Below are 16741 nucleotides of genomic sequence, written 5' to 3' on the forward strand. Positions count from 1 at the left end.
TTGTCATGGGCATTTATGTATTTTTGCTGTATATCAAGCTGCAGGCTTATTTACTGATAATGTATAATTTAACACACACCAGCATAACCTTACTAGGACCTGTAAAAACAAATACCAAAACAAAATTATTTAATGCCCCAAAAGAAGCTTTGTACAGGTTCATTTTAACATTTTGATTTACAGTACTTTTTAGTTAATTCACAATGTTTAAAGTATAAATTTCTACATCCTGTATTTTCCCTCTGGACTCACAAAGTGCCGTCACAGTTCCAGCACAAACGATAAGTTGAATAAAGGCACAGTGTGATCAGTTTGAGCTCTCCCTGAGCAGAACATTGTCATTCATTTGTCAGAGCACAAAGTGTACCGATGACTCTTGTATAAATAGTGCATTAATATTATGTGCAGAAGATGGTGTCATTCTGTTCCAGTGTGTCATGTTGCACTACAGGAGGATGTCCCTCATTTCAGATTGGCCTGAGAGTCAGATCTACGCCATGTGGATCTTGCCAAACTCTGTTAGCAATGCAATGAGAAGGAAGGTGGCATAGAAGAGGAGGAGAAAGATCCCGTATGTCCGACCCAAGTGGAACCGGCACAGTGGAACGATGACGAAGGACAGGACCAAAGACAAACCCAGAGATCCTGCGAGAATCCACGTCAGCAAACCCTCTACTTCAAACTGAGGAGGAGAAAGAGACAAAGGTGTAACACATTCATGGGTTCAAAACAGTCTCATGTATTTGCAATTCTCTGTGCATTTAAAAATAATTAGAAACTCTCAATCGTATGTTTGAGGAGATTACCTGCACATAAGAGTGTGTTTTAACCATCTGCACCAGACATCCTAAACCCACTCCAAACAGCATGTCTAAAGGAAATACAGTCAAGGACGGCAACAGTCACTATTATATAAGTCATGTTTTATACTGACACACTCTTCTATTGAAGTAAGGATACTGAAAATGATGCCTCCAAAGCAGGCAGATATGGCCATCCGTGGATAACCTTGTCTGGCGATGGTGATGTCAGAAAAACAGTCTGAAAAAGAGAGATGCATACAAATGAGTAATACAGTTGTAAGATTTTAAGCACAAACATTCACTAATCAAACATTGAAAATGTTACAATGCTATAGTATAGTGTGCTTGAGTCCTTGCATTCATGTGGATGCCACTAGATGCGCTCGTCCCACCCAAACACCGTCACAGACAAAGTGACCCCCTCATGGCAACGGCACTCACTGGTGGCAGTTGCCCCCTAGCAGGACAATGCACTATGTCACACCGCAAAAGCTGTTTAGGAATGGCTGGTGGAGCTTGACAAAGAGCTCAAGACTTCAACCTGGCCTCCGAATTCCTCAGATCCCAATCTGATCAAGCATCTGTGGCACATGCTGGTACCCCATCTCGCAATCCAAGGGACTCAATGGACACAGAACATGGACATTCTGGAGTACCAGCACGTCTTTAAGATGCTGATCAGATTGAGATCTGGGAAACTTGGAGGCCACGTCCCCCCAGCCATTCCCGAGCAGTTTTTAGGGTGTGGCAGGGTACATTGTCACCAGGAAGTGCCATTACTATGGGGGGGAGTGCTTGGTCTGCAAAAGTGTTTGTGTGGGTGGAGCGTGTCGAGTAGTATCCACATGAATGCCAGGACCCAGGGTTTACCAGCAGAATATTTCATTGTAACAAGATGATTAATGTTATTCACTTCACCTGACAGTGGTTTTAAGATTTTGGCTGATTGATGCACATTTGTATATATTTGGGAAAAAAAAGAAATAGGTTCACAAATATCACCTCCTATGCTGTTGCCCCAGGCCAACAGAGTCAGCCCCAGGACAGTGTTGCTGAGAGTCAGCACCACACCGAGCATGTGCAGAAGACTGACCACTTCAGAGGCCGCTGCGCTGATCAACCCTGCACTCACTATGAAGCCCAACAGAGCAAACAGCTGGAAAGGGACAAAGGCAAACTTATAATCACATACACACAAGCAACAGAGCATATTTCACCATAACAGCATGAATGACACACTACACTCACCCAGTCTGGTAACAAAAATGTTTTAAGAGCAGTGATTTTTAAGAATGAATGAACTATGATGAATATGTACTATCTCGCAAAGACGTATCGAGCTTATTTGGTGATCCCCTGACTTTTCATCTAGCGCCACTATCGGGTCACGTTTTTTGTTTGTCCGGTGCTTTGTTTTATGCCCAACTCTGCATTTCATAATAAGTTCCACTTCCCCTTATTAAATATACCCTCAGCCCTTAGTATGACTTAACACCTTATATCACACAGAGGCCAAATAAAGAGCAGAGGGAAAGTGAGTGGGGGAGGAGTGGAGGATAGAAACGGAACGCACCTGCTCTTGTTCACTTTAAGCCCAAACTATCGTGGATTGACCGCCAGTTGTGAGTGTAGCACTATTAGTTCTTATAACAAATAGTCAGAAACACCTGTAGACTTATTTGAATAAGGTGAAGGCATCTTCTGCCAATGATTGCAATATGCCGGCACTTGGTATTTAGCTTCATCAGTTTTTGATTTAGAAATTTCTGTTCTGATCTGTATCATGATTATCTTAACTGTTACTCCTACAGGTTTTTTACATAATTTTTACAGAAAATGTTTAAAAGAAATCACACAAGCTGAAAAGTAGCTACAGCAATCTGTGTAAATATTAACTGCAATTAAAATGTAGTTAAATGCCATTTTTTCAGTAAAATATGAAGCTATCAGTGAGATTTTTTATAATAATTTTGTAACTAGTGGACCTATATACATGCAAGCCCATCTATACAGACCTACAAGATATACTATTAGAAAAATGTAAACTTTATTATTCTATCTATTTTCAAAGTTACTCATCTTCTCCTCCTTCAGTGGTAAGCAACTGGAGTTTTACCCACATCACTGCTACCTAACTAGGGATGTATTTTCTTGCACCAAATGCATACCTGCAATGCATTGTGGGTAATGTGAACCTTGACCTCACTAAATTCACTTAAGTTTTTTTAGACAAATAAAAAATACTTAATCAGCAGTGGGGATTCCCCTGAGCGCAAGTGCCAATCAATGAGGGTGATGATTATATCCTCTGATGTGTATGTCTGATGTGTAAAAGAACTGAGGGTGATAATCTACAACCCCTGCCTACCCCACCTCTAAAAAAGGTGCATATTCTGGATAATATTTGTTCCTTTTTAATCTCCACAAAGACTTACTGGATGGTATCGGGGAGGACAGTCATTAGTGGTGGTGCAGAAGACAATAGCAGACAGGAAGAGTCCCAGAAGAAGCACCAGCAGCCAGAGGGGAAACTCTCCATGGATCATATAGCCTCCATCTAGACATTAGTTAAAGAAAAAAAGATTTAAAAAAAGAATTTAAAAAATAGCTGGGTGATGATTTACCTATATACCTAATTAAGATTATGCTGCTACAGTATGTCATGCTGCACTTACATATCCCAGACTGGAAGGTGAGCACACACACCAGAGGAGCGGTGATCAGATGAAGGCAGTTCAGTGGACGACTCCAGTTCCTGTCTTCTTTATCGGGGTCGACCACCGGGATGCAGAGCAACAGCAGGACCTCCAGTGGTGTCTGATTGGTGGAGGACAGTTTTAAATAGCTTTTCACTCCTTTCACTTGGTGTGCCAACCAGATTCATTCAGACACTGGGTTTGTTCCACTTCCCCCTTGTATCTGTCTATCCTCACACACACACCTTCAGTACTTTGAGGACTCTCCAGCTCCATGGTTTCCTCCGCCACTTCCTGAGGTCCACCGGGTTCAGAGAGCGCAGCAGGATCTGAGTTGTGGACTCTGAGTAAGGCAAAAGCGGCCTGTACTCTGACTCTGAAACACACATACACATGCATGTTATTGTCCTGGTCATGCAGAAAAATCCTAGTGTATCTTCTCATAATGTGGCTTAAAGAATTCCTACCATACTCCTGTTGGATGGTTCCTCCAGTCAGGCAGGGAACATCATCATCAGACGAGTCGGATGAGTGAAACTCTGCTGCAAAGAAAAAAAACCCATCAGTGGCAATTGTGGAAAACCATATATTTTTTATTCGTCTTTATGTATTTGGGTTTCTAACCTGGAACATGTGCAGTACTCCGCACACTGGAGTTCACTGAATGTTTCTGCCTGTTGTAGATGTACGCGCTGATGATAACAGTCAACACATATATCACATAGAGGCCAATGTACCCTAGAAAAAGGAAATGGAGCTAAGTGAAGCTAAAAATGTCACAGTGTGAGAAATCACTTTATACATACACAACATACTCTCTATATAGTTTGCTGTTTGTGTGGAAATATCTAAAAATGGATATGTGCCACCAGAGAGTAGGTGATTCACAGAAAAGTATGGCTGGGCGACTTTTGGAACTGCACGCTGGGATTGTTTTCGGTCAGAAAATAGCTGAGATTGCAGTCTGAGGCTGTAGATGTTGGCACCAGAACAAGTGAGCACACACACCACCCTATGAGGCTGCAAAATCCTCTACATGTGTAAGTAAATAAACTTGTTTAGATGGAAAATAAAAAGATACGTCCCAGAAGACTTTAGATTTTTACAGTTACAAAAAGGTGCATCAATTTACTAACGAAGTAGGAGCTTCTCTTTTTTCTTGGCTTGTGGCCTAAACTTCAAATAAACTCATTGAAACCATCTGTTAACTGTTAACTAAAACAAAGAAATGACCCTGACGCAGGGGTGAAGTGTTGAAGCTGTAAAGGTAATCAAAACCATTTAAGTGTGTTAAATGTGGAATTTTATTATCCAAAAGAATAAATCTTAATTGTACAAATTAACCAACATACAATGCAAATATTTCACTGACGTTCGATTAAAACTGCCTCTTACAATGGACCAATAAGGCAAAAAAAAAAACCCCAAAAAGCTAGAAAGTGTGTGTGTGTGTGTGTGTGTGTGTGTGTGTGTGTGTGTGTGTGTGTGTGTGTGTACCTAGTGTTTCTCCTAGTGTTGTGGTTCCTCTGTACAACATGACAAAAGTCCAAAACACCGCCACCATGTAGAAGGTGACGTCACGCAGAAATGGACGGGAGGCTACAGCAAAAGGCTTGACCAGCGCCACGCTGCCTGCGACTACAGTGGTGACAAATATACCAGCTCCTGTGTACAGAGGGAGGGAGACAGAGATCGAGCATGATTACAATGAGGCAAACCAGTTTTTCATAATGAAAAGCTTGAGTTGTTTATGGTGTGCGAGGCTGCACCTACCAAATAAGGCTCCGACAGCCAGCCCGGCAGTGTGTGGGCGGGAGAAAGCTGCCATGGCACTGAAGATGTCAGGAGCTCCATTACCAAGAGCCAGAAACGTCACACCCTCAGCACAAACAGCAGTCAAGGAAAATATTCTTCACTAAATATCATTTGACAGCATGGACAGAAATGGAGAAAGTAGATGGAGAAACCACAAAAATCATACTGAGAGGAACTGTGTTGGTGAATCACCAGTCTGATTGCTTTGTGCTGACTGTATATAAATATATCAAAGTGAGAACTTCTGAGGGAAGTATAGTGGATGCAGAAAAAGGATACAGCCACATTGTGAGTGAGGTGCAGGCTGGTGGAGATGGCTGACAGGTTGGGACAGAAACTGGGGAGAAACAGTTACAAAGAATAAATGATTATGCTCATGAGAAATTCATTTTACATCAAACATATAGCTGCTTCTCTGTCATTGAGCCACTGTAGGGCACGTGCTTTGAGTGTGTGAAGTGGGGGTGGGTGGTATGAAAGGCATAACAAACTGTGCTTCCTTTGAGGAAATCTCACAACTCAAGTGAAACTGATGAAAAACTCTCCACAGTCACGTGACTCTTCTTCATGTGACTTTTAAGCTGACCGCACTGTGGGCATGAATGTGTGTGTAGTCTGCACATGTGGGCTGGTATATATGGCGTAACACTCGCCATGACTGGAATGAATCAATGAAAATGAAAGATCTCAGCTTGCTGGCATGTAAAGGGGAACTTGTGGGATGCAAATATTGACAATGGCAACACTAGAGACACTTACAACTTAGATGCTGTGAGCCCGAGAATGAAGAACAAAAAGAACAGCCAAATAATCTGTGGAGAAGCAGAGGAAAGTAAAGGTCTGATACGGTTTCTTAACACACACTCAGAGAGGACAGAAGTGCTGCTTGAGTCTGTCGCTCTCAGATAAATGCTCTACAAACAAGAACCAGGTTGAACAAGTTGACCCTGTAAAAACATGGCCTTGTTTGACCATACTGATCCTATTGTTCCTAAACTGCAGTGTGGTCTAACTACTTACTACACTGACAGATTTTCCCTGGTAGATTTAGCAAAATCTCCCTTGTCTGTTCTTCCCCCAGACAATGTACTTAATGCTGTTTTCAGAGTGACAGTTTGATTTACTGTGATGTAAAGAGGGCAAATCAGGAAGTTTTTCTTACAAAAATCCATGATTTAGCAAAGAGTGAAATGACTGATTGTGGTAAATCAGAAGTTTTAAAATTCCTGGTTCTCCCACAGCAAAGTCATCTTCCTCAAAAGATCAGCTGGTGCTGAGCAGCAGAGTTTCAAACTGTCCTCACCCTAACACATACATACACACACACACTGGTCTTACACAGAGAGTGATGGTGAGAGGTGTGAGGCTGGGCCGAAGCAGACAGAAAGCCACATTAAGGTAGTTAATGAAGCCATCCTCCATGTTACAGTCTGGTGTACTCTTCACAAACGCACAGCGGTCTGCAGCGCTGACGTTCATCACATGGTCACACTGAACAAACAAACAAGAAGAAAAGACAGACATCAGTTTTCCTACTTATTTGTCTAAACACCTCAGACTATATATATTCATTCACAATATACATTTTTAACATCTCAAATTGATCAGTGGGTCCCCGTTTTCCCCTTATCTCATTGTGTGTGTATCTTGTTGTGTCAAGTACCCATCAGATACACCACACACTCCAAACAACATGTAGAAACTTGGTAATATTTTGCTTAGCAGACAACCAGTTGATGTAATTTAATCAAACACAAAATTATTGAGGGATATGCAGCAGGTAGACATAATATCAATTCAGAGTGGGCACTAAGGATAAAATAGAAACTATTCCAGCAGATTAAATGCTTGACAAAAAAGAGCTTCACTGCACTGTTGCAAAATATATAAAAGCAGTCCTGCTTGTTGTTATGTAGCGTTGCATACAGCGGCCTAATTTTTTTCCATTTCTTCCTATATTGTGCTTTAGTGGTGCATATTCCCCAAAACAAATGACCACAGACTGATACACAGTGGACCTGGGTCCTATGGGCACCCTGAGTATCTGGGGTCAGCATTGCCTGGTTGGTAACCCAGTCTTGATGAGGTCTCTTTAATTGTGATGGGATTTCTTATTATTTCTTAATCAATGCTGGTTTTATTTTGAAAAGACAAACATACACAGGCCTTCATCTGAATGGGAGTAAAGTAGGAAACAGTTATCTTCAGCCACACTATCACCTCAGTGTAGACTACACTATCTAACCACCTGTACCTGGAGGACATGACATCTGCCCTGATGTGAACACGCACGTGCCACATTTACCAGAGCTGTTAAACTTCATTCATGACACCACACTAATCATGTGACAGCTGGAAAAACCTGCTGACAACCTGTCAGCTTTAAATCAAACTGCGCGCAGATGTTTACCAGTAAACAACCAGCACAAACACACACATACACGTGGCAGCTACATTTCACATAAATGCCAGTGAACATGTTGATTTGGTGGTTAATAAATCTCACTCACCTCATCGCTGCTGCTGTGATACATCGTGACTAGTGTGGAGTTTGAAGACCGCCCGGCTATTCCGACACCAGGCTGGTTCCTGAGGACATGTGAGCCCGAGGTGACCCGCTGGTGACACAGTAACACCAGCAGCAGAGACAGGTAAACAGTAGGAGACATGCTTTACTTTATCCTGGAGCTGCGTCCATTCTGCTGGACAGGACTGTGGTGGGTTGTTTCACTCCTACAATCCGCACGTTTTAGCCTAAATAAAGCCAGAAAACGGATTCAAATAAACGTCGCTGCTGTTGTCGTAGCCCTAGCTTCACTTTAATATTTCTGATTATTTTCTTCAGGTCTTTTTTTAAGCACTACTCATGTTCCAGGTCCGTGTACACTGTGTTCACCTTCGCCTGAAACCCCACCTACTGTTTTCCCAACCAGACGTGTGCTGCCTTCAGGGACACCGCGAAAAATCTGAATTTCCACAAGCAAACAAAGAAACAAATTAAAAAAAAAAGGGATACCCAAATACAAAATATTAATGATTAAAAAAAACATATAGAGAAGTGGAAAAACTTTAAGTGGGCGTACACATTCTTTTCACATTATTTATTAATTTATTTTCGAACAAATGCTGTACACCATTTAATCATTTAGTAGTATCTTTTAGCATACTTGGCACTCATTTAATTTCAGATATACAGTTTGGCGCAATAAAACAGAGTAAAGACACAAAATAATTAATAAAAACATAAAAAGTACAGTTCAACAGAATTGTAAAAATTAAGCGAAACTGCAAAGTTCACGTTTTTCACATAGACTGTATAAATAGACATAGACTGTTTTTCACAGTCTGGAGCTTACGCATGCATTTTCTCCCATAGCCAGGAAGGCAGCATGTACTCAGCCCCTCCTGCTCTAAATGCCTGACTTGTTGTGCTAAGTATCATGTAGACTTCACACAAGTTAAATCTAACTAGTTACATATAACTAAATCACAAAATAGATGAAATAAATTACAGATACTGCAGAAAAAGAAAGAAATGAAATTACAGTTACTAATTAAAATGTTGCCGACTACAAAGGGGTTATATTGGAATATAATTTTTTCGGTAAAAGTTTATATGTAGAATATAACATTCATTCTGTTGCTTTGCATCTTTTCGCTGTGCAGGAATGCCATCTTTTGACATGACCTTTTTCAGGGCATTTTTTCAGCTTTATCGCTCTTGTTAGAAAAGTAATCAAATGAGAGATAAGGTACATCAATTTGAGAAAGTTATTAAAATAGTGACATTACTTTATACATTTTTAACAGGGTAACTAGTGATTACATTTACATACATTTATTAGCATTTACACCTTACATTTCAAAAGTAACCTTCCCAACACTATTTGTGCACAGGTGATTATGTGGTTTGTATATCTGTTGTGGTTTGAAGTATTCATGGCTATGAATGTAAAAAGCCTAGGCTGATGTTTTATTTATCCACTTCACTTTTTTTTTCACTCATCCAGGCCTCTAAAAAAATCACTATAATGCTACAAAAAATGTGCATCTATAGTTTCATATTTATTGCAGACAAAACTATTGATTGATTGTAGACTTAGAAATATAATAAATACCATATTACATGAATGCTTCACATTGACAGAACTACATAGTATTAGAAACTCGATTTGCAGTTTGATTTCTGTGTTTCACTTTTTATAAAACATAGCCTTAGTCATCTCCGTTATGAACAGTTCAGTCTTGGATAGGTCGGTCATACACCAGCGCAGCATCAAGTGGTGCTGTGCTGGGTTCATAGCAGCCCCTCGCCTGTTTAGTTGCCACAGGACACAAGTCTTGTTCACACCACCTGATAAAGGAAAATAAAAATCGGCTTTTAATAAAAGAAGTATAAATCTAACGTTCTTTTATTTATCTATTTATTTTTTACCTGAGAGCTGCATAGGTGTCAGATGAAGAGGATCCTTTCCAACATGCATGGTCGATGAAAAGGGCACCTGTTAATGTACAGAACACTATGTCATTGATTTTTTTTCCCAGAATGCTTGTTTTGCAAATGTGGCGTTTTTTTGTTGACGTTCCAACGCATGTGTGTGTGACATTATTGGTTGCATGTGAGGCATTTCAGTGCAGAGGTTTGTTCCCACTGATGTCAGATATGGGTCACTTCAAACATGAATGTGAGCAGTGTAGAATGATAAGACTTCGGGAAAAACTCGCAATTGAGCTTTGAGCCTTGTAATGTTGACATAGCCAATATTATAGCAGTCAAACACTAAATCAGTGATGTACTTTTTTAAGGGAGAGGAGGGAATGTGTGATTGTGGTTCCTACCTGTGTAAGTGCGAGCCAGGCTGTATGCCAGGTCTCTCGCTGCTAGTTCCAGGTAACTAGGTGATTTTGTAGCTGCTAACTGAATAAAGCCCTCCAGCTCAGAGAGAGCACCATTTACTGCTTTCACCGCCGGGGCCAACGAGGAAACACTTGATGCACCTGCAAGCAGGGACTGCAAAGAGAAGAAAACAAGTGCACATTACATTCCTGTTCAACTCCGTCATAGATGTATCCCTGAACTTGTTTGACAGGAACAATCCCTGACCGCATACCTTCACATGGCTGAAGTATGCGTGAAGAACCATTCCTGAGCTACGTGCCACACAGCGCAGCACATCCAGTGACAGAACATTTGTGGTACCTTCCCATATACTCAACACCTGAGAAGGAAAGAGACAGGTTAAGTTCAAGATTGCAAAAACTCTATCTGTTGATTTTTATGTATTGACCTCACCTGTGCATCACGAAGTAGACCAGGCAACCCGGTGTCCTCGATGTAGCCCTGTCCACCGAAGCTTTCCAAACCCTCCGACACCACAGCCACAGCCTGAGACACAGCACAAGAAAAACAATGAGGGTTTCTATGAAAACAGCGGGTTTATTATCACACTTGTAAGAGCAACGCACCTGCTTCCCAGTGTACAGTTTGACCACAGGAGTGAGCAGACGCAGCAGGTGTGCATCAAGCTGCGTCGCCATGCCGCTTTCCTCTCGGCCCAACAGACGACACACATCCATCACCAGGAGGAACGCTCCACGAGTCTCCACCTGTCCATGTCAGAGGAAAGCATGAGTGAGGCATGATGGGAAACTTTGAATAGAGTTTGTGTAGTTTGTTCAGGCCCTGCCAGGTCACCTCCATCCTGGCCAGAGTCTGCATGTGCAGCGGGTGGTCTTTAAGAAGCTTTCCAAAGGCAGTGCGGCGGGTGGCATAGTCACGAGCTAACTGGACCACCCTGTGAACACACACACACACACACACACACACACACACACACATCATTAATCAGCTTATTTATAGTATGTTTTTGGACATCAGCGCAGGACTCAGTGCAGTAGTATGAGTATTTTCCTGCCTTCTCATTGCAGCTGCAGCAGAGATGCTGTTGTGGATCCGGGTTATCGTCAACATGTTCGCTATGGAGGCCACACCTCTACCTTCCTCTGAGAGCTGAAAACATAAAGAATTGTAATTACTGTAATTACAGTTTTTTTAACAGGAAAATCTTTTGAAGTCTGACATATTTGTGGAGAAATAGCCGATGGCAAATGGAAATTATTTGATTTCAAGTCAGCAGCATGCTGTAATTAAAATGTTATGGGCAAGGTAGGCCTACAGGTATTTTTTTGCTTGTTTGCAAGTTGTTTTTAGACTCTTTTTTTTTTTTAAATCTGAGAATATTTTGAGCTGAAGCTGAAGGAAATTCAAATCCAAAAAACTCAGGCTAGCATAATATATATTTCATTCATTCATTCATTCATTCATTCATCTTCTAACCACTTCATCCTCTTGAGGGTCGCGGGGGTGCTGGAGCCTATCCCAGCTGACATCGGGCGAGAGGCAGGGTACACCCTGGACAGGTCGCCAAACTATCGCAGGGCTGACACATAGAGACAAACAACCATTCACGCTCACATTCGCAACCCTCTTGCTGTGAGGCGGCAGTGCTAACCACCACACCACCGTACCACCCATAATATATATTTATTTTTTAAAAACAGTGTTATTATGCACAGCAGTCTATTAAAGGAACTTATTTTATTTGGAATATAATGAATCAGCAAAAGTAGCCACACTTTTCAAACATATTAAAAAGTGTGGCTTCGCTGTAACAGAGGACATTGATCATATCTACATGGACCAGACAAGGAATCTAAAGTTTATCATTACTGCAATAAACTATGACCTGTAACTGACCCTGTGTGCCGGCAAGCCGTCCAGCAGCAGCTCAGCAGTCGGCATCTGTCTTGTGCCCAGCTTGTCCTTCAGTCTCTGAACCTCAATACCTTTCAGCCGGCCATTCTCGTCTCTACTCACCTCTGCGTAAAACAAAGACAAACCTCTGCTGCCCTGTGGGACAGAGATAAGCACACATACAGTGCAGTGAGATTACTTTCTAAGTCAGTCAAGAAGAGTGAGGACTGATGTCTGAGGATGTAAGCAGTACCGGTGTGGTTGCTCCTGTTCTGTCCTGCACTCTGGCCAGCGTGAGAGTCATGTCTGCGTCTGTAGCTGAGGTGAACCACTTGAAGCCGTGTAGTTTGTATGAATCATCTGTCTGGGGAACAGCCACCGTCTCTGTTCCGCTGGCTGAGGAGATGCAAGACAGGGAGAGGCACCATTTAAGTCTTGTTCTGCACAGCATAAACTGTGTGTCAAATCAAATTTCCAGGGACATATAGTCAGTGCACACTATAACATTTATTAACATTTTCTGTAGTTTTTCTTGATGAAATCTAAACAACTGTCATAGGCTCCGTCAAATACAGACAGTTGTTGTACTGTAGCCTTTTATATGTTGGCTGAAGCTGATACTGCTTCATGTAAGATGACTGTGTCACTGATTATGTTGATTGTGCTGCCATCTTGACCAGGACTCCCTGGAAGAAGAGATCCTGTATCTCAGTGGGGCCTTTCTGGTTAAATAAAGGAAAATAAAAATGAAATAAATAATGTAAACTACTGACCTACGTCAGATCCTCCCTGTCTTTCTGTCATCCACTGTCCAGACGTCCAGAAACGTTCAGGCTGACGGGTGGTCAAACGACTGTAGGCTTCATCTACTGGCCACGAAACACCTATGGACTTCACATACACAGCCAGAATATCACTCACATGTTTACAAGCTCAAAAGGAGGTTACTGGGACCTTTACATAAAGTGTACTGTTCAGCTGTGTAAACAATTTATTTATTTCTAATTTTGGATTGAATTTTGCATAAAGCTACAACAAAGGATCTTTCATTTCATCCTGCAGCAGCCTTGCAATGTTACTGCCTCTTACATGGACGTGCTCTTGTTTAAAAACAGGATTAGGTTTGTTTACATTGGTTTTAAGAAATGAAGGTTAAAAGGCTACAGAAACACAGCGATAATCTGGTTACTTGCGTGCATGTAAACACAGCTACTGTTAAACTAACACAAACAGATGATCCAAGTTTCTCCACCAATATAATGATAGTGTTGTTTTAAGACATACAGTATACGATGTTAGTTAATTTCTTTTTCTGACACACCTGGATGACTTTAGCAGCTCCATCAGTCATAGCCAGAGGACAGGTGTAGAGCCCAGAGGAGGGGGAGAAGATGTACAGCTTGCTCATTTGGTACACACGACTATAACACACACAAGTTCTCTTAGTTCCTAATTTAGAAACAAAACCTTCCTATTTGAAACTGACAATAAATGTGTATGAAACTGAAATATGCCAGGTGAGCTAAACTGAAAGAGGAAGTACACCAGTCTCCTGACCTCCACTCTCCGAATGACTTTTCATAGCCAATGGCAACCAGTCCTTCCTGTGCTGACAGGTCTTTCATACGTTTCCAAGCTGGGGAGGTCACAATGTGGTCCACTCTGCGACCCCAGGGGTCAAACTGCACCAACCGTGGAGGAGAAACCTCACACTCTCGGCCCCACTCGTCCACCTCATTTGCCACTCGCTCTCCAAATGCACACAGGTCTGAGAAAGCTGCCTGTGAACAGATTTATATACATACAGTCACACAGATTATGAACAAGAACTCATCTTATTTATGTCTGACAAGATAGATCTTGTCCAGTTGTTGGCTCAAGCTATCACCAAATCATGTTCTTTTGGTTGGAATTTAGAAATATTAGTAGCATGGATTATGGAGCAAAACTTAATATTATAATATAATATGTATCTTATACATACATACATCATTACTGAAAGGTCCAGTGTGTTGGATTCAGTGGCATCTGGCGGTGAAGTTGCAGAACTGAAACTTCTCCTGTGTGCCAAGCATGGATGTACTAAGAGAACTGGTTATGGTGTCAAGTGCTTCAATCCTAGGAATGTTGCTCAGTGGCACATGAAGCCAAAAAAGGTCGACTTCCCGAGTATAAATGAACCTCAATCTACTGTTTGTTTGGCCCAAAGAGCAAGCACACTGCAGAGTTTTGCGAGCCGAGTGTCTAACTTCTTATAAAGCCCTCCATGAACTTGAATAGGGATAAAATGATTTTATCATGCAGCTCTTCTAGACTTTTAAAATGTTATCAGAGAGAGTGGATCAAATCCTCACTTCACAGGGGTTGTGACACTCAAAAAAAAAAAAATGTATCCACTGATTTACAGACATCTCTTTCACAATGTAAGTCTATGGGAAAAGTCTCTTTGGGCCCAATGGCGTCACATGACGGACCTAGAAGTTGTAATGCCACTGTCTGGCCACTATGAAAATTGGCTTCAAAGCCCATTGCACTTCCTGGGGACCCAGTGCAGCATGTAGGAGAACTACAGTGGCCAACACGAAAATGCGAAAGGCCCCATCTTGAGCCAGTGTTTGATTTGTCTGGGCCACTGTAGAAAAACATGTCAGACCTTGTGGGAGAGGACACGTTTTGTATGTAGATATAAACGGCTAACTCTAAGGTAACAAAAATATGATTCTTATTTTTAGTTGATTATAAACTAATGAAAACACAATTATGAATGTTATATAGAACTTCTGCCAATAGATTCCCCAAATCCTACACACAGGACTTTGAACTTCAATGCTCTTTCTCACTTAACAACTAATATGTCATTACTAAGGCTCAAAATGCAACACAACGTTGGGTAATTTTTGTCTAGTATATTTCAACCAGCAGCTAAAAGCATAGCTGCTCCCTCCTCACCTCCTGGGGGAGGTGTCTCCTCAGGTATCCCCTGAGCAAGGCATCCTCTAGAAATGGGTTCTTCAGCACTGGCCTCTCCTGAAAGAAAGATCCTATCTTGGCTCTGGAGAACGGCAGAGAGCCTGCTGCCTCCCATAGTTGTTCTTCTTCGGATCTTCTTGTGCCTGGCTCAGCTACACTGGCCAATCTAACGTGGACAAGTGGTTGAGAAGCACCACACAACACCCTGCAGCAGCCCACAGCTGCACGGCGGTTCAGCAGAAGTGAGCTCACTGACATGGCTCAAGGCTTGCAGTCTGAGGTGGAGGAGTCAGCAGAGCACCAGCTGATAAAGTATTCAACTGTGTGATGGCAGGGGAAAGAGAAATGTTAGTTTTACATCATTTTGCAATTTACAGGATTATCTAAACCAAGATATAATATTTAATGCAACACTTACATATAAACAAACATACAGCATGTCTTTGTTCATATGCAAATGATTTTACCTAGAAGTAGGTAACATTTAAATAATACTTTTCTACAATAAAATATTTTCAACATAGACATTTCTTCCAATAATGATAATAATTCAAAACTATCACACCCCTAAAATCAGTCAGTCACCATAAACACTGATGGAAAACCACAAACCAACATGGAACTCAAGTGAACATCTGTAAAGGACTACTGAATGAGCCACTGTCAGAGAAAGCACAGTGCAGTGGTGAGTTGCTGGCTCTTGTGAAGCAATATTTTTACATATTGTACATTTAAAACAGTGCTAAAATGTCCACCAAATATACCTTGTAAAATAAAATGTAAATAAAATGCAGTTTGATAGCACACACACGGTATTTCCTCGATAAGCAGCCAGTGTTGGCAGTACTTTCTACCTAGTTTAGTCCATACCTTCAAACACACAAAAGCAGATAAACGAATATCAGCATCACCGGGTTAAAGTGTTATCTACTGGCACCAAATAAAAGCACATTTTGTATAGTTGATTGATATTCATTAAAAAATGTCCAGCACCATTACACTGAAAACAACCTGACACATGCCAAACTACATCACCAAAATGGGTCAAAGTTCATTTTACTCCGCTGTCCTTCTTTGAGCAGGTATTAGCTTCTCAGTAATTTCATTTTACTTTAATTACAGTCTAATAGTTAACACGGGCAACACTTTGCCAACTTGAATGTTAGCTTAGACTTTCTTCTTCAAACTGCGCAGTGTAGTGTCCACTCTGTCTGCAACCTAAGAAATAACCCGAGCTCTGCAACAGTATCAACAGCCGGTGAACTAACGTTAACTAACAGTTACGAAGCTTTTATATATCCGTGTTAATGGCGCTTTTGCCCAGTTTACATTGATAAGTACTTAGTTTCCATTTGTAATTTCTTTAATAAAACGGATTTATCAGCATAGTAAACATATAAGCTTCACAGATGTAATAGAAATACTGGCAACCTTACCGGAAGTTGGCCCAGCACTGTTTACGTTCACCACAGCGGCAAACTCTCGCCTTCAAAGTAAAAGTCCAGTTAAAGGGTCACTATACTCAAATTACATATGACACAATAAAGAGATATTTCGGTAGTTTTCATTTCCCCAGATTTTAAGATATCTTTCTTGGAGTTCTGCCTCCACATTTTAGGTCAATGAATTTTTTCTTTCAATCTTTTTTTTTTTTTTTTTTAAATAAAATACACATTACTGTTTAATTGAACAACTAAATTATA

General features: G+C 41.2%; 2 protein-coding genes across 3 annotated transcripts; both read right to left on the reverse strand.

Annotated features, from left to right (window-relative positions):
• Positions 1-112: 112 nt before the first annotated feature.
• Positions 113-8222, reverse strand: slc8b1 (solute carrier family 8 member B1). Of its 2 annotated transcripts, none has more exons than XM_049578306.1 (15): positions 7825-8222; positions 6653-6805; positions 6074-6126; positions 5594-5651; positions 5273-5378; positions 4997-5164; positions 4124-4237; positions 3967-4038; positions 3745-3875; positions 3479-3620; positions 3239-3360; positions 1806-1959; positions 961-1041; positions 807-871; positions 113-682 (listed from the first exon to the last, which is right to left on the reverse strand). In XM_049578306.1, exons 1-15 carry the CDS (start codon positions 7981-7983, stop codon positions 491-493), a joined length of 1770 nt encoding a protein of 589 aa, XP_049434263.1. In that variant the 5' UTR covers positions 7984-8222; the 3' UTR covers positions 113-490. The 2 variants fall into 2 exon arrangements, with proteins under 2 accessions (XP_049434263.1, XP_049434262.1); XM_049578305.1 differs by having other exon boundaries at positions 3967-4041.
• Positions 8223-9358: 1136 nt separating this feature from the next.
• Positions 9359-16500, reverse strand: LOC125890588 (acyl-CoA dehydrogenase family member 11-like). Its single transcript, XM_049579293.1, has 15 exons — positions 16475-16500; positions 15018-15358; positions 13626-13849; positions 13390-13489; positions 12842-12959; positions 12322-12464; positions 12072-12224; positions 11230-11324; positions 11010-11109; positions 10781-10921; positions 10608-10700; positions 10426-10533; positions 10154-10325; positions 9750-9816; positions 9359-9668 (listed from the first exon to the last, which is right to left on the reverse strand). The coding sequence occupies exons 2-15, from the start codon at positions 15294-15296 to the stop codon at positions 9554-9556; spliced, it is 1908 nt and encodes a 635-aa protein (XP_049435250.1). The 5' UTR covers positions 15297-15358; positions 16475-16500; the 3' UTR covers positions 9359-9553.
• Between the last annotated feature and the right edge of the window lie 241 nt (positions 16501-16741).

This window comes from Epinephelus fuscoguttatus, linkage group LG6, assembly GCF_011397635.1.
Source record: "Epinephelus fuscoguttatus linkage group LG6, E.fuscoguttatus.final_Chr_v1".
Classification (NCBI taxonomy): Eukaryota; Metazoa; Chordata; class Actinopteri; order Perciformes; family Serranidae; genus Epinephelus; species Epinephelus fuscoguttatus.

Excerpts from the sequence above, each read along its gene's own strand:
- slc8b1 (XM_049578305.1), bottom strand. The coding sequence starts at position 7,983 with ATGTCTCCTACTGTTTACCTGTCTCTGCTGCTGGTGTTACTGTGTCAC. Across the intron at positions 1,960-3,238 it reads GTCCTCCCCGATACCATCCA|CTGTTTGCTCTGTTGGGCTT; the intron begins GTAAGTCTTTGT and ends GTCCCTTTCCAG. Across the intron at positions 1,042-1,805 it reads CTGGGGCAACAGCATAGGAG|ACTGTTTTTCTGACATCACC; the intron begins GTGATATTTGTG and ends TCTCTTTTTCAG.
- LOC125890588 (XM_049579293.1), bottom strand. The coding sequence starts at position 15,296 with ATGTCAGTGAGCTCACTTCTGCTGAACCGCCGTGCAGCTGTGGGCTGC. Across the intron at positions 13,850-15,017 it reads GGAGACACCTCCCCCAGGAG|GCAGCTTTCTCAGACCTGTG; the intron begins GTGAGGAGGGAG and ends ATCTGTTCACAG. Across the intron at positions 10,326-10,425 it reads CATACTTCAGCCATGTGAAG|TCCCTGCTTGCAGGTGCATC; the intron begins GTATGCGGTCAG and ends TTCTCTTTGCAG.